Raw genomic sequence first — 26,575 nt, 5'->3', positions numbered from 1 at the left:
CTTAACTTCTCAAAAGTTGATGTCGATAATTCTTTTGTGAATAAATCTGCAAGATTATCACTTGAACGAACTTGTTGTACATTAATATCACCATTCTTCTGAAGATCATGTGTGAAGAATAATTTTAGTGAAATATGTTCGTTATGTCTCCTTTTATTAAGTTACCTTTCAATTGAGCTATGCACGTGACATTGTCTTCGAATATATTGTGGGTACTTTGACATCATTTTCTAGGCCTCATCTTTCTTTAATGAACCGTATCATCGATCTCAACCACACACATTCTCTTCTTGCTTCATGAATTGATATTATTTCAGCATGATTTGTAAAAGTAGCAACAATAGACTGCTTTGTAGATCGCCATGATATAGTAGTTCCTCCGTGTGTAAATAGATAGCCTGTCTGAGATCGAGCTTTATGTGGGTCTGATAAATAATCTGTATCTGCATAACCAATAAGGTTTGCACAACCTTTGTTAGAATAAAACAAATTTATATCAATAGTACCATTTAGGTATCGTAAAATATGTTTGATACCGTTTCAATGCCTTCGCGTTGGGGATGAATTATACCTTGCTAACAAATTAACAGAAAATGTTATATCAAGTCTGGTCGTGTTAGCAAGATATATAAGTTCACCAATAGCACTGAGATATGGTACTTCAGGACCAAGAAGTTCTTTATTCTCTTCTGGAGGTCGAAATGGATTTTTTTTCATTTCAAGTGATCGAACTCGCTTTAGGATATTTTAATCCTTCTGAATTTTCATGTAAATTTCATTATCAAGTGAACCATAAAGGTAAGCTGTAACTACGTCCATTAGATGTATTTCAAGATTTTTATGTACAGCTAAATTGATGAGATATCGAAAAGTTATTCCATCCATAACAGGTGATTATGTTTCTTCATAGTTGACCCAAGGTTTTAAAAAAAAATCCTTATGTAACAAGGCGTGCCTTGTATCTTACAATTTCATTTCTCTAATTTAGTTTTCGCACAAAAATTCATTTATAGCCAACTTGTTTTACACCTTCAGGGATTTGGACTACATGTCCAAAAACCTCACGTTTAGCAAGTGAGTCTAATTCTAATTGAATTGCCCTTTTTCATTATGGACAATCACATCTACGTCGATATTTCGATGGATTTAGTCTCAAAACTTTCACTATATTGTATGATGTTAAGTGCAACATTATATGCAAAAACATTATCCACCATAATTTTCAATCGATCTAAATTTACCTTATCACCGGTAGAACTTATTGACAGTTCTTCATTCACTTGAGTCTCGGGTTCACTGATTTCTTTAGGTATATCAATATTACTCAAATTTTGACCTTCTTTAGGGTTTCTTTTGTAGTATCATTTTTGTTATTCCTTACGCTTCTCTTTCTAAGATTTTTATCCCTTGAACTCAATGGTCTATCACGCTTCAGGCGTGTTTGATATTTAGAAGCTATGATACTAGTAGATAGTCTTTTTGGGACATCAATCTGGATATGCACATTCACTACAGGGATATGTAACATAGTTATCCGTTTCAAATCAGTAAATGCATCTCGCATTTGATTTGCTATATTTTGTAAGTTGATGATCTTTTGGACCTCCTACTCATATGTGCGGGTACGTAAATCAAAATGAGATATTGATGAAACCTTCTACGTAATTTCTCTTATGGGGTCCTTTTTCTTTTTCCTTAATGACGAGAAAATTATTCATCAAATCGACAATCTGCAAATCGAGCAGTAAATAAGTCTCTTGTCAATGGTTCAAGATAGCGAATTATGGAGGGTGAGTCAAACCCAACATATATGCCCAATCTTCGTTGAGGGCCCATCTTTATACGTTGTGGTGGTGCTACAGGCACATATACCGCACAATCAAAACTTCGCAGATGGACTATATTTGGCTCATGACCAAAACTAATTGTGACGGAGAGTATTTATTATAATATATCGGTCTGACACGTACAAGGGCTACTACATGTAAGATAGCATGACCCCAAATAGTAATTGACAATTTTATTTTCATTAGTAGAGGTCTGGCTATCAATTGTAGGCGCTTAATAAGTGACTCTGCAAGGACATTTTGAGTATGAACATGAGCAACACGATGCTCAATTTTTATCCCAATTGATAAGCAATAATCATCAAAAGCTTGAGATGTAAATTCTCCAACATTATCAAAGTGAATAGCCTTAATTGGATAATCTAGGAATTGCGCCCTTAATCTTATTATTTGTGCCAACAACTTCGCAAATACCAGGTTGCGAGATGATAAGAGGCACGAATGAGACCATCTAGATGATGCATCTATTAGAACCATAAAATATCGAAACAATCCATTTGGTGGATGAATATATGTCCACATATATCTACATGTATCGCTCTAAAAAGCTAGGAGATTCGATGCCAACCTTCAGGATCGATGGTCTGGCAATTAATTTGCCTTGATAACAAGCAGCACATGAAAATTCATCATTCATAAGAATCTTTTGATTCTTTAATGGATGTCCAGTTGAATTTTCAAAGATTCATCTCATCATTATTGATCCAGGATGACTTATTCGATCATGTCATAGCACAAATTTACGATCATATGTGCTTCAATTGCACTAATTTTTGCATAATATAGGTCAGACGATAAAGTTGGTAATTTTTTCAAAATATATTTCTCACCTGAGACACTTTTGGTTATACCAAGGTATTCAGTATTCATTTCATATAATGTCTCAATATGATATCCATTTCTGTGGATATCTTTAAAACTTAATAAGTTTTTTGGGAATTTAGAACAGAATAGTTCATCTTCTATAACAATTTTGTCCCCTTAGGCAGAAATATAGAGCTCTTCCAGAGACTTCAATCATTTTCGAATTACCAGAAATTGTAGTAACATTTGCTTTTCTTCTAAGCAAGTTGGAAAAATATTTCTCATCTTTAAAAATGACATGAGTTATTCCACTATCAATTACACAAATATCCTCATGATTGATCATTGATCCAAATAAAATTTTAGGCATATCCATATTTTTCTTCAAAAAGAAATAAGGTAAATATTATAATTAATACATGACTCATTATTCAACTTTTATTTATTTACGTAGACTAGAAATACAAATAAAAAGGGAATTATTTAAATATTATTAAGTTTATCAATATTCATATTTTCTTCTGGAAAATTAAAAAAAATCAGTTACATTCATATGCATAAGCTCAATATTATCTTTAGAGATAAAGTTTGTCTTTGAATTATTTTCTTTCCTCTTCAAGGATGCCTGATATAGTTGAACGAGACGTTTTGATGACCGTCATGTGTGTGACCAGTGCCCCATACCTCTACATTTATGACATATACTTTCTGAATTTTTCTTTGGTAAAGCTTTTGGCTTTTCATTTTCTTTTTGTAGTCCTGATCATTTCTCGGTGTCAGCCGAGTATCTTGATTATAATTTCTTTTTCGACCATGATCACGATCACGATCATGACTGGGGCCATGACCTCTTTTTCATTGGTTATAATTTATCTGATTTACTTCATGGAGTGGCAAAGAACCAACATGTCAACTATCATGATTTTTCATTAATAATTCATTATGACGTTCAGCAATCAGAAGGTGATAAAGTATTCAGAATATTTCTTAAAACCTTTTTCGCGATATTGCTGCTACATGAGCATATTCGCGGGTGGAAATGTGGAGTATATTTTTTCAAGTTTATCTTGCTTAGTGATTTTTTCTCCGCATAAATTTAACTGAGCTATAATTCTAAACAAGGCAGAATTATATTCAGTTATATTTTTAAAATCCATTAATCTCAAATTTAGCCAATCATGACTTGCATGTGGAAGGATGACCAACTTCAGGTGGTCATATCTATCATTGAGATTCTTCCACAGTTTAAGAGAGTCTTTTAATGTGAGGTATTGTAATTTTAATCTCTCGTCAAGATGGCGGCGGAGAAATATAATGGCTTTGGCACAGTCTTGACTAGATGCCGTATTGTTATCTTTGATGGTGTCTGTCAGACCCATCGATTCTAGATGTATTTCGGCATCTAGTGCCCATGATGAGTAGCATTTTCCAGATATGTCAAGAGCAACAAATTCAAGTTTAAAAATATTAGGCATTTTTAGAAAATAAAATCCTTTTTAAGAAAATAAAATCCTTACCCCTTTTGTTACCTTCTTAAAAATATAGCTCAAAGCGATGGAAGCTCATGCTGATAACGTGTTATAAATAAACTAATTTAGTAAAATAAGAAACAGATAGTAAAAGAAAATAAGGAGCAGATCAGAGATTTCTTGTCCTCTATTTGCATAATAGCAGTGGCTGCAAATGATGAAATAACAAGTTGGTTGGGGACTAATAAAAGATAAATTGAACTGGAGTGAAAAGGTCGAAGTTGACATCCACACATCCACTTGCATAACATCTGTCTAATATTCTTTTAAATCTTTTTGCTTTATCTAATCATCAATGCAAACATATTCATGATGTACCAATTCAGTGTGCTAATTGTGGCTTCATGTTTCCACACTATAAAATTGTCGTTGCATAGGGACATTTTATGTTTAAACACTACTCCACGATTGAATCCGATTTTGAAACGGACTAAAAAAAAAAGAATGTTACGATAAAATGAGACAGATAAAATATATCATAAATATATCAGTTAAACTCGATTTAAAAATATTGGGTTCTACCAAAGCTGTCCATGATTTGAATCCGACTTTTTCTATGAGTCTAACGTTGCTATTATCAGTGGGGCTACTAACTCCTTGATATAAATGGGAAAGAAAGAAAAAAGCTAAGACAGATTATCGTGTCCTTTTCAATTTCAAACAATCAGCTGTGATTACTGATTATTGTTTTCTTTTTCTTTTAAAATTGTTACTTTAATAATTTAGTTTAGCGTTTGGGTCAATGCTTTCACATGGAACTTTTGTACTTGGGAACTCTCTTTAGACCAACATAAAAAAATAAATTCACACCATGCTGCAAGTAATTAGACACTTTTTCTTTTTGTTGTGGTGTCAAAGCCATGTTTTCATTTTTACTTCTCGCAATATAAACCAAATGAAAATTTACAATTTTTACATTACATATTTAAATCTTAATTTTAAATTTTAAATTAATCATTGTCCAATTTTAATTTGAAATCTGATCAAATTTTTATAAGGAAATGAGATGGTTTGAAATGAAACAGCATGAAAAATATGTAGTCGAGTTCAACTAATTTGAAATTGTAGTGTAATATCAGTTATTTTGATCAAACTGCTACACACAAAAAGTGTCTAGATCAAGCATCTGTCATCTATTCATTTTATATAATTACACATTATTGTTTATTTTCAGCTGTAGCATTTTTTTCCATCTAAAATGGTATTTACCTGAACAAAAGTAAAATATTTGTCACACATTAAAATTAATTTACATGCATGTCCATTTGGAAAAAGTTTAATTAGTTTTTAAAAAAAGGAATTTGAAAAATATTAAAAGATTTTGAAAAAGGTCCAAATGAAGAATAACTAGTTGTCTTTTCTTGGGAAATTTTAATAGATCAGTAAGTTGATTATGAACTTTGTTGATTTCCCACCTTGTAAATGTCTTGTTAATGTTTGTGCAAGCTCTCTCTTTCTGCAATCATCTACTATAATGTTTCACTATTGTTACTGAGACAACCTCAGTTCATATTATGTCTTCTCTAAAGAATAATAAAAAACCTCATATACTATTGCTTTCCATATTTTCCCTTTAATATTGTACTATTTTATATAATGGAGGAGTATGGATGAAGCACCTAGATATGATTTTTATAATAAATCCTCCATCAGAGAAAATTCTTGGGAGTCATCAACATTTACAGCCCTTAATAATTTTGAATCCATCTTATAATTTGGCCACAGCTTCAACAACCATCACATTTCCCATTGAAGAATTTAAAGCAGGATTTTAAAGCATAAATGGGAAAAGAATCTCTCCACTTTCACACAGCTACCCAGGAGCTCCCCTTTTTTTATTTCTTAGTACTCGAACTCACAACCTCAAAGTTACAACGTGCAAACTTTAATTATCTAAAAAAATATGTCAATAATCTCATAAAACAATCAACATCACATATATTGAATTGATGAAAAGTTTAGCTCGACATAAGAAATAATTTTGAAATGAAAGGGGAATTAAACATTGTAATTACTGACTAGACGACGACTGCATTCATTCCTTTGAAAGTCACCAGGCAAGCCCGCCTGAAGACATAGTTGGAAAGTTTATTATAGTTGGAGTTGTGGCTGGAATTAACTAGAGAGTATTTTACCTTCCCATCGTAATGTCATAAAAGCAGTTGAGTGAATCCTTGTCCTTAAACCAAAACCACAACTTAGAGTGGTCAACTATTATAGCCGAGAGCTCTCTCATGAATAGTAGCTTAACGATTAGTTTTCAATCAGTCCATTTCATCTGCTTCTTGTAATCGAATCTAACATCAAGACATGAAGCTCCTCTTTTACTATTTTAACGAATGACAACTTTCCATTCCAAAGTGTGCAATCATTCTTCTTGTAGAAATTACTCATAGGAAATTGTAGAAATTACTCATAGGAAAGAAAAGTAGTATGACCAATGTAGCTATCATTCACCACATTGCAACCATAACGTTTATGTTCTTGTAACAATTTCCCTCGGAAGGAATATTGGACTGTTGATATTTAATATGGTCATTATTGTATAGTCTTTTTTCTCTCCACTAACAAGACATAACACAAACAGATTTCAAGTTTTATACCGATAAACAACTTTAGATTATGATTTCCCTTGTGTTATTGAAACCTAGCTCCAATTAAAATAAATGTGCCATTTTAGTCCTGACGTTAACTTTTCCGTCCATGTTTATGTTCTTTTCTATGTCGCCCTTGTGTTATTTTGCCTTCAATTGCAGTAGTATAAGGACACCTAAACTCCCAAGTCCAAGACTTCAATGGCATCATAATTCAACAATATAACTATTTCAATGTTTCAAACCCAAACAATTCTCTCTTTTTAATGTTTAAAATCAACCATATACCAATTTTGCTCCATTAATTGGATAAAGTTGATTTCATAATTACTTATTACATCATATGTTCCCTAACGATTAACATGAAGAGGAACAACAATAACATATCCAGTGGAATCCTACTAAATGGGGTAGGAGGATGATAGAGTGTACACACACCTTACCACTACTTTGAGGAGGAGGTAGAGAGGTTGTTTCCGAAATAAGCTCGGCTCAAGAAGAAATTATAAAAAAAATTGGAAGAAAGATGGGTAAAAGACATACCTCAAACTTTTAGGCTTGAGAAGGTTGAATCGATGTTAGAGTAGACACTAGAAACGGAACATATTTAGGAATCCAAAATCATAAACACAAACACTAAGAATATCAATTACGACGACTTTTTTGGTAAACAAACGCCAAAAAAACCCTTCAATTTGGACTGCACTGGTCTAAAAAAAGCCCAATCTGGAGTTCTATGTTTAATATGAACTTACATATAACTCAGATATGTCAAACTACTAATATTTCTTTCTTTTTATAAGAAAAAGTTTACTAATAGAACTCCAAATATGTCAAACTTCTTCTAATAATTCTTTCCTTTTATACGAAAAAGTTTACTAATAGAACTCCAAATATGTCAAACTTCTTCTAATAATTTTTTCCTTTTATATGAAAAGTTGCTTTTTATACGAATAGTACTAAATACTTTTTCTATATAAAAAAAACTATAATCTATATTAGTAAAAAAAAATGGGGCTTAAGGCACTTTTCATAAAAATAATTATGTTTAACCACTTTAAAATTGATTTCATTTATACACAAAATTACAAATTTGATGTGAATTTGACAAATTGTTTCTGAAGTTTGGCCCGCCTGAACTTAGCTTTTTGTTTGACAACTTAGGACATATATTGTCTTGCTGCACTTACTTGGTTGACTTGTTAATTGAGTATTCAGTGTACTGAAATAAGAAAAAAAATGGGAACTCGGAGAATTTAATTATTCAGTAAACAGATTAGTCTAGTTAATTAATTTTTCAAATTTCAAGTTAACTTCCTCAATCCTCATCTCTAAAAAATGGTGAAAGCTAACAGAGAGATACAGGGGCGGACAATATTGAACCATGTGTTCCATATCAACAAGGGTTCGTTGGTTATATATGGATTGTTTTAAATAGAGAGAAATGGAACCATTGATCTCAATGTTGAACTATGACTGGCACAAACAAAAGTATATATAAGAATAAAGTTTACATTACGTCCTAAAGTAATACATAAATTACCCAAGTGTAATGAAATAGAATTGGAAGGAAAAGGAAATTTAACAGGGCTGCCATGAATCATTCATTCTCCTCCATGAACAAGCTGCAAGCATTATTGACTAGATGAGGACTGCATTCCTCTGAAAGTGAAGAGGCAAGGCCTAGTGATATATAGAATTTGAGATTCCTTGTAGCTGGACACTAGAGTTGTTAACTTCCCCGTCGTAATGTCAAAACTGCAGATTGATTCCTTGTCCCGCCATAAAAAGTACAACTTATTAGTGATATAAACGTATAAAAGCTTTATCTGTGGCACAACTGAGAGCTCTTTCAGGAATGGTAGCTTAATGATTAGTTTTCCATGATCAGCCCATTTGATCTGCTTCTTGTAAACGTCTAACACTAAAACATGAAGCTCCTCTTCTACTATTTTAGCTAATGACAGTTTTCCATTCCAAAGTATGCCGTCATCCTTGGTGTAGAAATTACCCGTAGGAAAAATAGTATGACCAATGTAGCTATCATTCACCATATCCAGAATATCAATTTCTAGATGGGAATATGCTTCGGCGTCCCATATGATGTAAGCAGTTCCCACTGCAATGACAACTTTAATTTGGTTGGTATGTTTTTTAACTAGTTTGCACATTCTAGTTCCTCCTCTGCTCTGCTGAGGCAAGTTAACGGATCGCCAAGAATAGATACTTTCTTCATTCCGAAGATCAAGAACCTCATAACCTATCACTTGGTGATCTCCAATTAATTCATCATCAGAAACAACAGAGAGTAACTTCAAAACTTGATTATCTGGATCAAACACCATGCACATGTTCAAGATAGGCTTCTCTGAATCCGGAATTTCTAGAATTTGATGATGCACTGCAGGGTTCCTTATGCGGTATCTCAGATTAGGTGAAGAAGGGATCAAATGGCTAGGCCTAATAGCGTACTCCAATATTAAACCTTTTGAAGATAAGAGTTTAAATTCATCTATTGCCTTTTTGCTAATTAAGAAACGGGCATGATTATAATGATGACATATAAAGCGAAAATCTTGAGTTATGCTATTCCAATGTTTGCGCACACATTTAAATCTTAGCAATGATTTGACTGACAAATAGCTCAACATCTCAAATATGATTTCCCTTGGAAGGAATGTTGGACTGCTGCTACTTAATGTGTTCATTATTTATTCAACTTCTCTTCCACACTCTTAGCCCCTAAAACAAGACATAACATAAACAGATTTCAAGTTGTATATATACATATAATAAAGTACTTAGATTATTATCCAGAAATTTTGTTTTGAGAAGTTGAGAATTTATGCACTAACCAAGCCAGCCAACTTCAATTCTGTTCACTAACGATTAAGATCAGTAAAAGACATACCTCAAACTTTTAGCCTTGTTCAATCTGAGAAGATTGGAGCAAAAAAAAAATGTTAAGAGAGGAACCTGATTTAATATAAATCTATATATTTAGGAATTCCAAATCGACACAAATTAAATAAGGAGCAACAACAGAGGGTTTAGGAATCTAATTCCAACAGGATTAGACAGAAGATACAGAATCCTTCGAATTTGGGAGTCTTGTTTAAGGTATTGCCGAAGATTATAAATTTAGCCCTTTTATTAAATTTCGATATTTAGTAGGCGTTTGGCAACAAATTTTCACTTTATTTGGACTTTATAGAGTTGGAGATAGAATTGTGTTTGATTATACTCTTCGTAAAGAATATTTGAAATAATGTTAATGGTTGAATGTACTTAATTAAATACAATTTCAAAAGTCAAAATTGAGTTTGAAAGATAGGTTATAAGTTGTTTTGCAATTTTAAAATATTACCTCAAGTTGAATTTGAAATTTTTATGATCATACACTAATTTTCAAATAAGCAATAAATTATTCCAGAAAAGGTAAATAATATTTGTGGCAAACGAGTCCTTAATTTTGATCGAAATCAACAATTTAAACTTCAAAAGCTCTAAAACAGAAAAACTTGCCTAAAAACCAAAGATCCGATGACCTAATTAAACTGGTGGATAACCGATTGAGAATTGTAGATCGCCACTCGCAGGAATGTGTTGCAAAAAATATATGTCTAAAGCAATGCAATATTGAGTCTTCTCCTTTTTAGAGTATATCCACTAATTAACTAGTAACCCAAATCCGACTCTCTTGGACTAACTTTATTAGTCTCGTACATACATAAGGGGACCTTTCTTATCTTCGATGCGGCAAAATAATCTTATTTACGTACGTTCATATTCGGACGCTGATATAGTGGAACTAACTTCTATATCTAACACTCGTTCATGAACTCATACTTCCTCCCACTCAAGAGGCAATATGGTGAAACCCCTTGCTCATTTTTATTTATGATCGACAACCAAGTAACACGTGTCTAGGTGGGCACATCCCAACAGTATCTGTATTTTGAAGATTAATCATGAATTGACAAGTTTTAAGTTGGTACCCTTACATCAGTAGGCGCGCTAAGCCAATACTTGTAGCAATAGATGATCACTTGTTTGTTAACTTCCCTGTCAAGCTGACAGAGAGATACAGGGGCGGACAATATTGTTTATATATATGGCTTGTTTTCTATAGACAAGATGAAGGTATAGAAAAATAAAGTATTATGCGAGCTTGACCTGTTGAAAAGCTAAACACAAATTAAGAAATACATTAACTAATTGGAAGGAAAGGGAAATTAAACAGGGCCCCAATGAATCATTCATTCTCCCACTCATATTTCCCTAAAGAGACCTGATTTAATTTGAGACGTAAACGAATACTCCTCCACGAGCAAGCTGCAAGCATTATTGACTAGATGAGGACTGCATTCCTTTGATAGTGAAGAGGCAAGGCCTAGTGATATATTGAACTTGAGATTCAACGTAGCTGGACACGAGAGTTGTTAACTTCCCCGTCGTAATGTCAAAACTGCAGATTGATTCCTTGTCCCGCCATATAAAGTACAACTTATCAGTTTTAGAAACGTATAAAAGCTTTATCTGTGGCACAACTGAGAGCTCTTTCAAGAATGGTAGCTTAATGATTAGTTTTCCATGATCAGCCCATTTGATCTGCTTCTTGTAAACGTCTAACACCAAAACATGAAGCTCCTCTTTTACTATTTTAGCTAATGCCAGCTTTTCATTCCAAAGTATACCATCATTCTTGGTGTAGAAATCACTCGTAGGAAAAGTAGTATGACCAATGTAGCTATCATTCACCATATCCAGAATATCAATTCCTAAATGGGAATATGCTTCGGCATTCCATATGCTGTAAGCAGTTCCAGATGCAAAGACAAGTTTAATTTGGTTGGTATGTTTTTTAACTAGTTTGCATATTCTAGTTTCTCCTCTGCTCTGCTGAGGCAAGTTAAGGGGTCGCCAAGAATAGCTACTATCTTCATTCAGAAGATCAAGAACCTCATAACCAATCACTTGGTCTCCAACTAATTCATCATCATAAACAACAGAGAGTAACTTCAAAATTTGGTTATCTGTATCAAACACCATGCGCATGTTCAAGATAGGCTTTTCTGAATCCGGAATTTCAAGAATTTGATGATGCACTTCAGGGTTCCTTATGCGGTATCTCAGATTAGGTGAAGAAGGGGTCAAATGGCTAGGCCTAATAGCGTACTCCAATATTAAACCTTTTGAAGATAAGAGTTTAAATTCATCTGTCGTCGTGTTACTCTGTGGTGCCATTTTGCCAATGTAATAAGGGCTACGTTTATAATGAAGGCATATAAAGCGAAAATCTTGAGTTATGTCATTCCAATGCTTGCATACACATTTAAATCTTAACAATGACTTGACTGGCAAGTAGCTCAACATCTCAAATATGATTTCCCCTGGAAAGAATATTGGACTCCTGCTACTTAATATGCTCATTATATAGTCTTCTTCCCTTCCACTCTTGAGACCCTAAAACAAGACATAATACAAACAGATTTCAAGTTTTATATATACTAATAAAGTACTTTAATTATTTTTTCAGAAAATTCGTTTTGAATATTTTTTCTTCAGGAAGTTGAGAATCTATGCACTAGCCAAGCCAGCCAACTTCAATTCTTTTCCCTACAACGATTAAGATCAGTAAAACACATACCTCAAACTTTTAGCCTTGTTCAATCTGAGAAGGTTGGAGCATTAAAAAAAAATGTTAAGAGTAAACACAAGAAACGGCAAATAAGGTGTAGGTTTTTTTTTGGGTAAAGAAACGGCACAAAGCCCTTTCAATATTTCTTATTTAAGGCATGGTTCAATTTTATACTATATTTTTTGTTAGTTTGGTCACCTTAAAATTGAAACTAGTTTTTTTTTTAATTATACGCACAAAATCATACATTACCTAGGGTTTTAAAAGAAGTTTAAATTATTTATCGTGTTAGACCATTTTTTTAGAAAAACACAATTTTTAGTATTAAATATAACCAAAAATATCAAAGTTCAATTAAGAATTAATTAATATTACTTAAATATAGAAATAGTTTTAAATATTCCAACTCATTATGCCCTCTTTCTCAGTTTCGCATTGTAAAAAACAGTGAGAATAGTTTTTCTCTCAAGGAAGTATTGCAATCCCCTTGTTTCTCTTTCATAATTTCAAACTGTTTTAACTTTTCTTCTTCCCATTCTATTTCTTTGTGACGATTAGAACACAATATTTTCATATTCTTGTTAGTAGGAACGAAATTCCACGTTGAACGTTATGTATAAAATGTTACAATGGACGTGTCACCATACAAAATTAAACAAGATTAGAAGTGATCGGATAGAAGATGCAAGTAGCACAAAGGTGTGTAAAATGATGGATGTTCACTTGAGATGATTAGACCTTACTCGATATAGACCTCCCAACCTGCATCCTTTTGGCTAGGAGGATCGCCATCACAATAACAACATGAACATTTTTGAAGGACACGAGTCTCCCTCAACTTCAGAAGAGGCACATAGAGAAAGTAATTTTGAAAATAGTACCTGGCGAAAGGCCAATTCATCAAATGTAAAGATAGTTTCAGCAGCAGTTGCCAGCTTCTCATGCATTCTAAGGTTTCCTTCCTTGCTTTCCCCTGTATATCCCTGTAAGCATTGCCAAGTTTCCACCAACATTTAGTGAATCACCGATACACAAATCCATCAATACACAAGCCTTTATAGCATAATGCATGATCATGAAGTCATCATTCACATCATCTCCTGTTTCTATTATCAATCTTCTTTAGTCTCTACACTTTTAACATGTTTTATCCTCTTGCTGTTGGCTGCTTTTAAAGAAGCCAGCCGCTCCCTGTGCCTAAGAGCTCCAGCATTGATTGGAATTCCCCTTCTCAACACTTTGTTCATGAGACTGATATACTTGTACCTCATTCTCATCAATGGATGTTTTTCAACCAATATGTTCTTGTTAAACGCCTCCCTCAAAACTATAGTATGCGTCCTGATTTTATTTGACAAGTAAAATATACCAGGATGATGCTCTAAAGCTTTTCTAAACCTTATTCCAAATCCCAAATAATCCCCCAAGCAATAAATATTCTCCCTCTCCGTCTTCTTCGATACAAGTAAGCTTAACAGTTCATGAATCACCCCTACTGTCCATTTCTCTGCTTGATCACTATTAGGAGCCAAATGAAATGCATCCTCATAAGGTGAAATGTAAGGCAAATTCTGCCACTCCTCAGCCCAATTTTTCACCTTCTTCTGCAAATCAAACCCTCTTGGTAAATTCATCGAATACCTAATATACACTCTTTTCCCACCCCCAAAATCCTCACATTTTACCCCTTTCTCCAAAACAGAAACAGCTAAATCCTTCCTCCATTTAACCAACTCCAATCCAAAAACCTCACAACCATTCGAATCCTTAAAACCCATTCGACAAATCTGAAAATACTCAGGAAATTCAGGTAAAAAACTCAACAAATAATCATGAGGCAAACCCAAATCAAATTTGAATCTTTTGATAACATAAAAAGGAAGTCTTTTAGCTCTTGTGAGCATCAATAATTTCGCTAATCTTTGCGCTAAATCTTTTCGATAATGTGAAAGATTAAGCAAAAGGGTCTCATCATTGTGTACAGATTCTGCATTTGGAGTGAGCTTTACGTGTAGTGTGGATAAGGGTATTGGAGGCCTGAAGGTTTTGAAAACAAAAGGGTAATTTTGAATGAATTTGAGGGCGGTTGTGGGAAGATTCAGTTTGGGTTTTAGAGGAGAAATAGTGCGAAGGGGTGGAGATTTTGATGGGTGTGAGAGGATTAAGTTCTTGAGAGAAAGTAATGGCTTGAGGTTTTTCTCCTTCTCTACTGATGTATCCAGGTATGGATCTCGTACCCATTTTACCCTTGCGTTCACAAAAGTGCGAATTTGTCGCCGGAAATGATGGTGGATGGCGGTGGTTATAGTGGCCGTGAAGCGAACCATGGTGGTCAATTCGGTTAACAATGTTCAATGACCCCCTTTCACCATTATGCTGCCGTTGACCAGTATTTGACCATAATTAAATTTTATATTTAAAAAAATATAAACTTTTTCTTTTATGGTGTCCGCATGGACTCAACTAAATTCGAATTCATGCCAAAATATCTTATATGGTGTTCAGTATGGGCTCGACTAAATTCGAATTCATGCCAAAATATCTTATATGATGTCCAGTATGGGCTCAACTAAATTCGAATTCACCTCAGAATATCTTATATTAGAGGTGAAATACTCCTTATAAAGAAATACTTTATATCCAGACAGACTCGAACTCGATGCTTTTTTTTTAGTCATTCAAAAAAAAGTTAAAGAAATTTTTTGTAAGGAGTGTACTAACTTTATTAATAATGTTTTGTAAATTTAAATTTAATTATTATTATTTTATGAAAATTATTTAACATATTATGTTAATATGAGGAAAAAAAATAAAAGATTTGTTAAATTAGACAATTAAAAAAATATCTTATATTTTTAATTTTAATATAGAGGTGAGTAAAATGAAACAAGATGACGAGGGAATATTAGTTACGCAATTGCACGTTCATACAGAAAAGTCACACACGTGATATTGACTAATAGTTTGTGGATTGAATTTGTTTAGGCATAATTTAATTTAAATCTAAAGATTATACATATGCACAATAGAGTACAAATACTGTGATTTGTCTGTTTAATGTATTGTTTCCAATACCTGATTCGCTTTAATATTGGAATAATATATTTTTATTTCAGTCTCTAGCCATCTTTTCTGATTAGCACTGCCCCTTTCCTCACATAACTAGTACTATATAATATTGTCTTATTATCGTACCAATTTCAATATTAACAATATTATAACTACTATTTGCTAATATAAATATATGATGAGCGTGACATACCAACTTATCATTATTATTGGAGAAGAGTCAATTAGATCAAGAGTGGAGAGTCAAGACTGACGGCTTTTTTTTTTTATACAATTTTCTTGTGCTCAACTTAAACACTCCTCTCCCTCATATAAAAAAATTTAGCCCAACAATATTCCTCTCCATTACTCTTTCTTGATTTCTTTCTTTTTGAGATCCCCATGGATTGCATTGGGTTAAGCTCAGAATCTCCATATGTCCTTATGCTTAAAGCTGCTTTCTTGATACCCATTTCTCATTATGTATTCGGATTTCTGTTTCTACTCCTTGTGTTTATCTATAATTTCGTGGAAATGTACTCCATACAAGAATTATTCACTGGACTTAGGGGACAGCCTGTCTCTTTAACCTTTAATTCTTGCTCTGACCTGTATCAACAAGTTGTTTCCAAGTGTAAAATTCTTCATGGCAGGTAAAAACTGAATAAGGGGGTGAAGAAAAAATGAAATCTTGATATAGTTCTCTGCTTTCTTACTCTTGATCATTTTGGAAAAATATGTGATAGTGATTTGTAATCTGTTGCTTAATGCAGGTTTTCTTCTACTCCATGGCTTTGCAGTCCTCATCTTCAGACTATTTTCTTGCAGCTCTTTGAAAGAGTACCTGCTTGCAATTATCAAAGGTGAAAATTGTGTACGGATTCACGTGTTAAGTTTACTCTAGAAATGGTGAAAAGAGAATATTCTTATATACCTATATATCTTTTACATAGTGAAGAACTGATTTTTCGTACCCTCATGCATTCTTTGACTCCAGGCAGATATTTAAAACATCTGATGGTGGGACAATTGCTCTGGATTGGTTACGGAATGTGGATGGTAAAGTACATTTATATCTACATATAAGTGTTCATCGTGGACTGTTACAACTCGTAATATATAGAACAGCCTTTTATTTTAAAGTTTATAGACCTCTATAGAAAAAGAAATCAAGAACTGGAATATTTATCAAAATATAGTTTTTGCTAATTTCTGTACAAGATTGAAGGACTTAATGGAGTTTCATGGTACATATGTTGCTCTGTCACGGAGAACTTACCAACTATGTTGGCTAACCAGTTCTAAAGGGTTTAAAATTAAGAAAACTTGGCACACAATTCTAGTAGTTCATCTCGATGATGAAGGACAGTGTATAAGATTGATTTGAGGACAGATTAATAATTTTTTTGTTTTTCAAGAAGAAAATTTAGGGGAAGAAAGAAGGTGGTATTATATTTTACTTTGTCCATTAGTTTTTTTGAAACAAACAGTCCTCAAAAAGGTTCTAGAGGTAAGACCAAAAATGCTCGAAAAAGTAGAAATATAAAGGTAATGAAAGAACCTCTTTTCCACCTCCATCTTTTAGCCTTTTGAATTATTAGAAGGAGCCATATAATTCCCATTTTTGGTGCGTTTGAACGGAAAGAGATATAAGGGTGTCGGAAGTAATCAGAGTGATTCTAAATAGATTCAAATTATTTGTCCATTTTCCCTCAGTTTTGGAGCTTATCCCATCATTCTATCAAAACGTGGTTTTCCACACTTAGGTAACTTAGCTTTCTATGATCTTTTTTTTCCAGACATCCTTGTGCTTTGAGGTAGCTTATTCAAGCACTTTATCAAGTCTATATCATAAATGAATTCATTGTATTACTCTCTCCGCTTCAATTTGTTTGTATGGTACTTGAAGCGGAGTTTAACAATTAAAAAAGACTTTTGAATATTGTGGTCTTAAACTAAAGATATGTAGAATGTACCAAAATGTCCTTTAACCTTGTGATCTTAAGCATTCTATGTGGAAAGTTGAAATTAAAGAGTTGTCAAAAAAGGAAAGAGGCATTCTTTTTTAAATGGACTAATAAGGAAAGTAAGACAAACAAATTGAAATAGAGGGAGTAATTAAATTCTGATATAATGAAATAATAAAATAAATGATTTGATCGACTAACGTCTACTTGTTAGCTTGCTGAAATAGTTATGTTTAAGGGCGGATTTGTTATTTTTGTTGTAGATGTTAGTCCACTGAAGTAATTATGTTTAAGGGTGGATTGTTATTTTATTGTTGATTGCCTTTTGATAGCACTTGATGTTATTCTGATATATACCTGCTGAATATACTAGCCACTAGTTGTAAAATTATTTACTTAAACAAGTACCTATCTTAAGTTACAAGCTTATAACAGATCAAGTGAGTATTTTTGCACAACTAGACGAATGTTGTGGTTCTTGACTATCCTCTGTTGCTTTATATATGTTATTTAGAGGAGTAAATTGACGCCAATCTCTACTTCTTAATTTATTAGATAAAAAACCATCTATCGAAAGTTTTGGTGGAGTTCAGAGTGATGATAAAACCCCCATCGTTGTGGTGATTCCTGGTTTAACAAGCGACTCTAATTCTGCTGTAAGCTTTCTTCCACTCTTTTTGTATTCCTCCGAATGTTGAGTTTTCTGTTAGCTTTTGTCTCTTTCTCTCGTGGAGATTTTTTTTTTTGTGCTACAATAGTTCTTTGTTTCCTTGAGTTATTATTCCTCTTCCTTCTCTAGTGTAAGCATTTTTCTTCACTTTTTGTCTCTTATCATTTCCACTGTATACTGGTATTGGTTGAGCTCTATTATATGATTACTTGATAATATGTGTTTTCGGTGGCAAATTTTAGCTTTAACTCTGCTTTAATTTAACAGTACGTCAAGCATCTTGCTTTCAAGATGGTTAAATCTGGATGGAATGTCGTTGTGAGCAATCATCGGGGTCTCGGGGGAGTGGCAGTAACTGTGAGTACTCCTACCTTAAGCAAGGATTTAAATCTCTTCCAGTTTTGTTGCTTTTGATAAGAGAAGATATGGTCTAGATTTTCTTCAGTTGAACTGCCTTTGAGAGGAGCAATGCTGTGAACTTTGTAATTTTGTGTTGCTGTTGCATCAGATTGTTTTTTGATCTGAAACTGTCTTCTTATTATTTGACAAGCACAAAACCATAAGATTAGGTGCATAACTGCACAGTGTTTAATCTGACATCATGCGCCAAGTAAATCTTATATGTGCTCGACTACATGTTAGCAACCTAGAGATACAGATATTCTGTGCATTTATACATTTGCAGAATCCTGCAGAAGTAATTGGTAATAAGGAATAAATTAAGCGATACATACTTGGCTTAGTATATCATATATTCTGTTAAATAGAATATCACAGCAGCAATTGTGTATTCAGATGAGATCATCAGTAATAAGTATTGTACTCGCTCCCCTGGTCAAAGTGACACTTATGAATGAAGTTTCCTGTATGTGGATTTTATACTTTGCTCAAGTAAGATGCTCATTTTTTAGTAGAGTCATCTCTTAGGAAATACAATAGTCCTCTATAGTCCCCAGGAGAGTCGTCATCCTGGAAAGTTAAAGTCTTTAGGTTTTTCCATTATTCATGATTCTGTTGGTAGATTGCATTTTTTGCATTTAGGCTAGAAGCCTGTCCCTGAGGACATTTAGGAAATTGAGAATTCATTGATGTATATGGTGCCTCTCATCTCTGAAGTTTCTTATTGCTCCTCTTGAAATCTGTGCCTGTATTATTTCTCAATGTAATATGAATAAGACTTGTGAAAGTTTAGTACTGATTTTAATAAAGTAGTCTACGATGCATAACTTTGCTAGTAATATGTTTAACAGTATGTGTAATATTGACCAATGAAAGTTAAAGATTCATGATATCTTGATGGCAGTCTGATCGCCTCTATAATGCCGGATGCACGGAAGACGCCCGCAAAGTCATTGACCATCTCCACACCCAATACCCTCAAGCTCCTTTATTTGCTGTTGGCACTAGCATTGGTTCTAATGTTCTGGTACAAAATTACTTTCTTTGTTATTGAATATTTTGTTGGCTTATGAGCACAAAAATGTGCATCACTACTGTGCTAAATAATCTTCTTTATGGTTACCTGAAAACTGAAACTAAATTTGAAAGATAAGGGAAGAGAATTATCATAGGTTCTTACAGTAAATATCTTCAGAGAAGTTATTGTTGTCAGGATGGTTCGTATACACAAGCATATGATAACTGTCTATAAGGCTATCATAATGCTTTAGTTGTCAGTTCTTCAAAGTTATATAGTAATTATCTAGTGTATATTGTCAACATTTTGACCATTTCAAAAAAAATATATCATAATTTAGTATCAAATTTACATCTAAACAAGATTATTCTCAGTTTACTAGGTGGTCCATCTGCTTAAGTTTGATATTCTGATGATTCAACTTCAAAGGCTTTATGTAACAACTGTTCTGGACGAAACCAAGAATTACTTTATTGACAATATTAATTATTTCCAGGTAAAATATCTTGGTGAGGAAGGAGTTAATACTGCGCTTGTTGGGGCGGCTGCAATCTGTTCTCCTTGGGACCTTTTGGTTAGTAACTGGACTAACTATGGATACTTTTGACTTTTTTCTATGGTATTGGTGGATTGCCAACTTCTTTGGGTTCATACATGTCATTCTTTATCTGGTATATCTTCCCGCTAAGTTGGATTCAGTTACATTTTGTTTATTTCTTGAGTTAAGGGTTGCTTTGGATGGTATGATCTGTTGGATTATCACGATCCGGAAAGAGTTTGTCTAGTCTGAAACAATTCAGTGGAAGTGCTAGATGAAGATAGTGATGGCAGCATCATAGTTTAATAAAGTCAAATTAGTCATTTCTTAAGTTGATTCTGTACCACAAGGACTTATGCTCATTTTTCGTGACAAGGTTTATCTGTCTTTGCTTCTTTATTTTCTCCAGATTGGTGACAGGTTTATTAAGCGCAGGCTTTTGCAGAGATTCTATGACCGAGTTTTAGGAATTGGATTAAAAGATTATGTCGAGCTGTAAGTAATGGCTTTGTTGCTGTCTGTAATGGCATTAATCCTAAACTAATATTATGTCAAAACTAGTGTACTTCTAGTTGAGTTGACCTTAATTCAGGTGTCCTAATTCTTTTGTGTGGTGAAATCTGAGTTCTGCAGGCATCGGAGCGTTTTGCCTAGTCTGACTGATTGGGACAGCATTTCTAAGGTCATCTATTTCTCTTACTGATCTCTGTCAGAGCTTTAACTTCTCTGTCAATCACTTAAATCAATCAACCAACCAACTAATCCTCAATTCCAAACTAGTTTTGATTATATGAATCTTCTATATCCATTCAGTGCTCGCACTGGTTTCATTCATGGAACCCCCTTCCATTTAAATCTAAACCCTGGTGCAGATATAGCACGTGCCTAGGGGAGCATGTTGTAGCAAATCCAATGTTAGGAGGGTTTGCAATATTTTGACTATTTAACTGATAAAAAAAATGATATTAGGACTATTTATATGCTGCGACCAGCTATGTAGGAACTCACATATATGGAGTTCCCTAATTAAAACATATCGTGTTCTTCTGATTTTTGAGGTTTCTAGCATGCGCCCAAATTATAGGTGTCCCTGTAAAGCAATTCATGGAGATTCTAGGATTTCTTTCGAGTATTGCTAATTCTGATGGTCTTTTTTTCTTTTGGTTCTCTTGCAGATAGGTTGTATCAGAGATTATGACAAACATGTTGTTTGTGTTCTTGGTAATTTTGAGGTAACACAACTTAACCTCCTTTTTCAATACGTCTGTCCAATTCCTAATTAATTAATCAGCATTTATTTCTGTCCCCTCTCCCCCAAGACTGTTGATACGTATTACAGGAAAGTTAGCTGTAGCAGTTATATAGGAAAGGTGGGGATTCCCCTCCTCTGCATTAGTGCCTTGGATGATCCAGTCTGTACAAGGGAAACAATTCCATGGGATGAATGTCGGTATGTCATCCTTTGTGTTGCAAAGTCTCTCCTTTTAGCTTCATTTTCAAATTTCTAGATAGAATAAAAGGTCGGTACCAATGTGAAGTAGTACAATTGAAAGATTATATGGTTGTATGGAAAAAGATGTTACTGTATGGTTACTAACTAGGCTTACTACATATTTCACATCCTGACCTTGTAGCCAAATCTCTTTTACATACTTGGATCCTTTTACACACCAACTGTTTATACACACCACTTTCATTTTAAAGCTTTTTTTTTTCTTCTCTTTTTTCACTTCAATCTCTGTTTATAGCTAGTTATAATAGGAATAAGCAGAAGAAATTGAAAATTAACTACCAGGAAAAGTTTCACTTCAATTACCATGACACCACCAATGACAGCTTCAAAGTCTTGAAATCTTGCCCTAGCAAAGAGAACTCAAGCTCCAAGATGATGAGGGGAGGAGATTTATTGACCTAGTGGAGACAGGAGGAGGCGGGAAGTGGTGGGGAGAAGGTGTTTATGGCTTCCGGAGGTAAAAAGAGTAGAAGTAGAAGAAGGTGCATTTTTGACTTCTTTGGGCAAAGTGGAGGAGAGGGAAAGAATTCACTCGCCTCTTTTGTGTGTTAAACATGCCAGTGCCATATAGTAAAAGTGGTTTGTTTAAGGCGCACTCAGTGAAATGTTTGGTGTGTAAAAGGATTTGGCTACTTGCTAGGGAGTGTAACTATTTCCAACGCTAGCTGGGTGTTAAGTGAAGTAATTATTACATGAAAACACATAATCACCTAATGGAAGTTGAGGCTTGCTTATACTGAAGTTTCTTTTACTAGTTCAAAGTCATCCTCATATCATCACTCTATGCCCCTGAGGCCTGAGAATCATAATCGTTTTGCCTTTGATACATATATATGTGTTCTTCTACTGTAAATATATATAGCATGACAACATGATTCTCTTTCAGGGCAAACAAAAATGTCATACTAGCTACCACACAGCATGGGGGACACTTGGGATATCTTGAAGGGATGACGGCAAAAAGCGTCTGGTAATATATGTTCCCCTAATCACAGATACGGTTTTTGTCCTCCTAATTTGTTTTACTCTCTGCATTTCTCTATTATTCAGTCATCTCAATTCTTTTAGCATTCGAAAATGCTCTAAAAACCAACGATCCAGAAAAGAAATGAGTTTTCTGTGAGATACACTTTGTGATTGTAGGGGACCTGAATTAGAGAATTGAGTAATCTCTGTGTCATTAGTATTAAGATGTATAGCTCGTACCCCTTTAAGTTTTGTATTGAAGTGTCTGGTGACTAATTTAGTAGTATGATATCCATGATGAGAACAAGTTATCATGTCCTCCTTATGCGCAGGTGGGTTAGGGCCGTTGATGAATTCCTTTGTGCTTTGAACTCCAGCTCATTGAACCTTAGAGAAAAGGTATGCTGTGTAACACTCCCACTCGCCTTTAAATTGCTCATGATTTTAAAGACAAGCTTACCTAGTTATAGTTAATTGGCTATATTGATAGATAGCTCTACTAGCACTTAAGTCATCGTGAAGGCCTTATGATGATATTTTGGGAACCTTGAAAGTTATGTCATTATATTATGCAGATACAGAATACCACAACGGAGAGTCCCCTGAAATCAATTGATGAGGCACAATTTGTGGATATAAAGAAGACGGTTTAGTGATTGCATTTAGCAACGAGGCATCAGGTCGAAGATGACAAGGCTGGAGATAGTATTAGTGTTGACAACAAGAACCAAATGCAATGGAACTAGCTAGTGACCAGTATTAAATTTAAAACTCAACAAGAACCGGAAAGTTTGAACTTTTAATTTTACTCTTAATAAAAAAGAAGATTTTGCTATGTCTCCTCAATTTTCTTCTCCATTAATCTCTCCCCCATCTTTTCTTCTTCCATAATCCTTCACCCAAATTGTTGCACTGGATTGTATTGCTTAAATGTTTGGCTTGGCTTCTCTCTTTTTAGATGATTTAGAATTAAATTTTTCGTGTGTGAAAGAGGAGATGAACGAATCTGAGAAAATTAGTGAAGGAGGAGGGTGAAATATATTTTGAAAGTTAAAAATAAAAAAAGAGGAAAGAAAATAGCTTAAATTAAGTTATTCATGTGCGAACTCATGTATAAGAGTAAAAAACACAAGTTGTCATGTTAAGTATAAAAGTTTATCATGTCAGCATAAGGTATTCACCAAATAAAAGTATTTGTATGATCTTACTTATTTTTTTTAAAAAAGAAAATATCCATCTTACAAATTATGTCCAAGTTTAAGAAGCTATTTAACCTTTGGAGAATTTGGTGCTAATTATTCCGGCTTGAGTTTTTTTAGGCATAATTTAATTGATAAATCTAAAGATTATTTATGCACAATAAGGGAACAACTTCTGTAATTTGTCTGTTTATATGTTTGGTTTATTGTTTTTCAGCATACGTGATTGGTTTTTATATTTATTTCAGTCTCTACCCATCTTTCTGACCAGCACTGTCCATTTCCTCACATGTGTACTCTCAAGCATTTATCTGCGCGGTTTGTGATATATTTATATACAATGTCAATATGCCATATGATTTTATACCGCGTGAATTCAGAATTTTTAAAATATTAGTGCACCACTAACAAAAAAAGGAAAATATTAAATGAGAATTAATCTCAATATTTTTAAGTAAATAGCTTAACATTCATCTTCTAGCAATATAGATGTCAACATATAATATTATACTATTAATTTTTAAAAATAAATTTTACGAAGAGGCCACGAATTTACATTCCTCATATCAAGAAAACAAATTCGCTCAAGAGAGTTCTTCTGCATATGACAATTATTATAGTTCCCTTGTGGTTATAAACTAAATCTTGTTAACAAGAAATAAATGTTCAATCTTAGACCTAACTAATTTAAAAACAAAAAAGTAAAGGACGGATAGTAGGATACATATTCGTAACTGTTATAAAATAAACTGAACTTACCAAATTAACAAGAAGGAGAGATAATAAGAGAAAGAGAGAATTTAGAGAATTTTTCTATCTTTTATTATCTCTTTTTTTTGTTAATTTGCTAAGTTCAGTTTATTTTATAACACGTTATTAACACGAAATTCTAATTTTCTCCAAATATATTAACTCTTATATCAGGTATATCTGTAAAAAAATTTAATTTTAGGTGTCTTTATTTTTTCTAAATTAATTTCTATCTCAGTTTTATCATATCAAATTTATCAAAACTTGAGTTTGTGGCACTTGATATTTTTGGAAAAAATTATTTATCATGGATCCTTAATGCTGAAATTCACCTTGACGCTAAAGGTCTTGGTGATACTATTAAACAAGATAATAAAGCATCAAGCCAAGATAAAACAAATGCCATGATTTTTCTCCGTCGTCATATTCATGAAGGATTAAAAATTGAATATTTAACTGTGAAAGACCCTCTTGAATTATGGACTAATTTAAAGGATCGATATCACCACCTAAAACTTACGGTGTTACCAAAAGTCCGCTATGACTGGATAATCTTCGATTTCAAGATTTTAAAACTGTGACAGAGTATAATTTTGTTATCCACAAGGCAAGTTCTTGTTAAAATTATGTGGAGATTCTATCAATGATGATGACTTACTTGAGAAAACTCTTTCCACTTTGCACGCTTCAAATGTGTTGCTACAACAACAATATCGTGAAAAAGGATTCAAGAAGTATTCTGAATTAATTACATGCCTACTTATGGCTGAGCAAAATAATACTTTGTTGATGAAAAATCATAAAGTTTGTCCCACTTGGCCTGCTCCATTCCCTGAAGCGAATGTTGTAGTAGCGCATAATCAATCTGAATCAAGATAAAATAATTATCGCGGCCACGACCATGGTCGTGGGCGAGGATGTGGTAGAGGACGAAACAATTATCGTCATCATGTTGGAAATAAACATGAGAACAATAAAGTTCTTCAAAATAATCTTTCCAGAGGTAAATTCAATATTTGTCACTAGTGTGGTATGAAGGGTCATTGGGCACGTGAATGTCGTACGCTCGATCATTTTGTGAAACTTTATCAAGCCTCTCTCAAAAGAAGAGATAATAATGTAGAGGCACACTTGAATTTTCGGAATGATGATAATGAAGCAACTCATACAAATAAAGATGAAGATATTGAGGCAAATATTACTTATAAAGATGATGCTTTCGAAGATCTACCAAATATTACTCATTTGAAAGCTGAAGATTTTATGAATGTTGACTAAAGAATTGATCATCTAACTGGGATAAAAATAGTTATTATTTTTTTTAATTATGTTTGATATTATGTTGTCCTTCATAAAATATTTTTTAAGGCAGTGCAATTTCTTAAAAGTTTCTTATGTTGTTAGTTTTTCGTGTTCTTATAATGTATTTTTTTGTTTATGAAGAATATGAAAATTTTCTAATCATCAGTTGGATCCAATATCAATTATGATAATATGTGTCTTATTGATAGTGCCACAAGACACACTATTTTAAGAGATAAGAAATATTTCTCTTATTTGATTATGAAATAAGCTAATGTTAATACATTATTCGATTGTACAAGATTAATTGAAGAATTCAAAAAAGCTAAAGTTGTACTTGTCGGAGGAACAAATTTAACAATTAATGAAGCATTATATTGTAGTTTGTCTCAAAGAAACTTATTAAGTTTCAAAGACATTCATCAAAATGGTTATCATATTGAGACTACAAATGATGAAAAGAATGAATATCTTTACATTACTATAATGATGTCGGACAAAAAGTTTATACTTGAAAAATTATCCGCTCTTTCATCCGGCTTATACTTCACAAGTATTAGCATGATTGAAACACATGTCTTAAATAATTTTATTATTTGGCATGACCGGTTGGGCTATCCCAATTCTAATATGATGCGTAAAATAATTGAGAGTTCACATGGACACTCTTTCAAGAACCAAAAGATTCTTCAATTTAAAGAATTCTCTTGTGCTGCATGTTCTCAAGGCAAATTAATTACTAGACCATCAGTAATCAAAGTGAGAATTGAATCCCCAATATTTCTGAAAC

General features: G+C 33.3%; 4 protein-coding genes across 5 annotated transcripts; 1 reads left to right on the top strand and 3 right to left on the bottom strand.

Annotated features, from left to right (window-relative positions):
- Positions 1–8,241: 8,241 nt before the first annotated feature.
- On the bottom strand, positions 8,242–9,727 carry LOC129884607 (uncharacterized). Its single transcript, XM_055958891.1, has 2 exons — positions 9,630–9,727; positions 8,242–9,516 (listed from the first exon to the last, which is right to left on the bottom strand). The coding sequence occupies exon 2, from the start codon at positions 9,480–9,482 to the stop codon at positions 8,409–8,411; it is 1,074 nt and encodes a 357-aa protein (XP_055814866.1). The 5' UTR covers positions 9,483–9,516; positions 9,630–9,727; the 3' UTR covers positions 8,242–8,408.
- Positions 9,728–10,758: 1,031 nt separating this feature from the next.
- LOC129885890 (F-box protein At1g30790-like) lies at positions 10,759–13,428 on the bottom strand. 2 transcript variants are annotated; one of them, XM_055960357.1, is made up of 2 exons: positions 13,297–13,428; positions 10,759–12,240 (listed from the first exon to the last, which is right to left on the bottom strand). In XM_055960357.1, exons 1-2 carry the CDS (start codon positions 13,426–13,428, stop codon positions 11,119–11,121), a joined length of 1,254 nt encoding a protein of 417 aa, XP_055816332.1. In that variant the 3' UTR covers positions 10,759–11,118. The 2 variants fall into 2 exon arrangements, with proteins under 2 accessions (XP_055816332.1, XP_055816333.1); XM_055960358.1 differs by lacking the exon at positions 13,297–13,428 and adding an exon at positions 12,425–12,663.
- Positions 13,429–13,527: 99 nt separating this feature from the next.
- On the bottom strand, positions 13,528–14,819 carry LOC129885891 (protein WHAT'S THIS FACTOR 9, mitochondrial). Its single transcript, XM_055960360.1, has one exon. It carries the CDS (start codon positions 14,740–14,742, stop codon positions 13,528–13,530), a length of 1,215 nt encoding a protein of 404 aa, XP_055816335.1. The 5' UTR covers positions 14,743–14,819.
- An 881-nt stretch (positions 14,820–15,700) lies between these two features.
- Positions 15,701–23,369, top strand: LOC129885889 (uncharacterized). Its single transcript, XM_055960356.1, is given in 15 exon segments — positions 15,701–16,116; positions 16,237–16,326; positions 16,461–16,522; positions 17,986–18,086; positions 18,368–18,457; positions 19,404–19,526; positions 20,014–20,091; positions 20,465–20,550; positions 20,689–20,737; positions 21,231–21,287; positions 21,375–21,505; positions 22,455–22,538; positions 22,867–22,933; positions 23,110–23,170; positions 23,173–23,369. Coding segments are annotated over 15 exon segments (1,383 nt in total). The 5' UTR covers positions 15,701–15,865; the 3' UTR covers positions 23,226–23,369.
- The last annotated feature ends 3,206 nt before the right edge of the window (positions 23,370–26,575 follow it).

This window comes from Solanum dulcamara, chromosome 4 (assembly GCF_947179165.1).
Source record: "Solanum dulcamara chromosome 4, daSolDulc1.2, whole genome shotgun sequence".
Lineage (NCBI taxonomy): Eukaryota > Viridiplantae > Streptophyta > Magnoliopsida > Solanales > Solanaceae > Solanum > Solanum dulcamara.
This window is presented reverse-complemented; position numbering and strand designations above follow the sequence as displayed.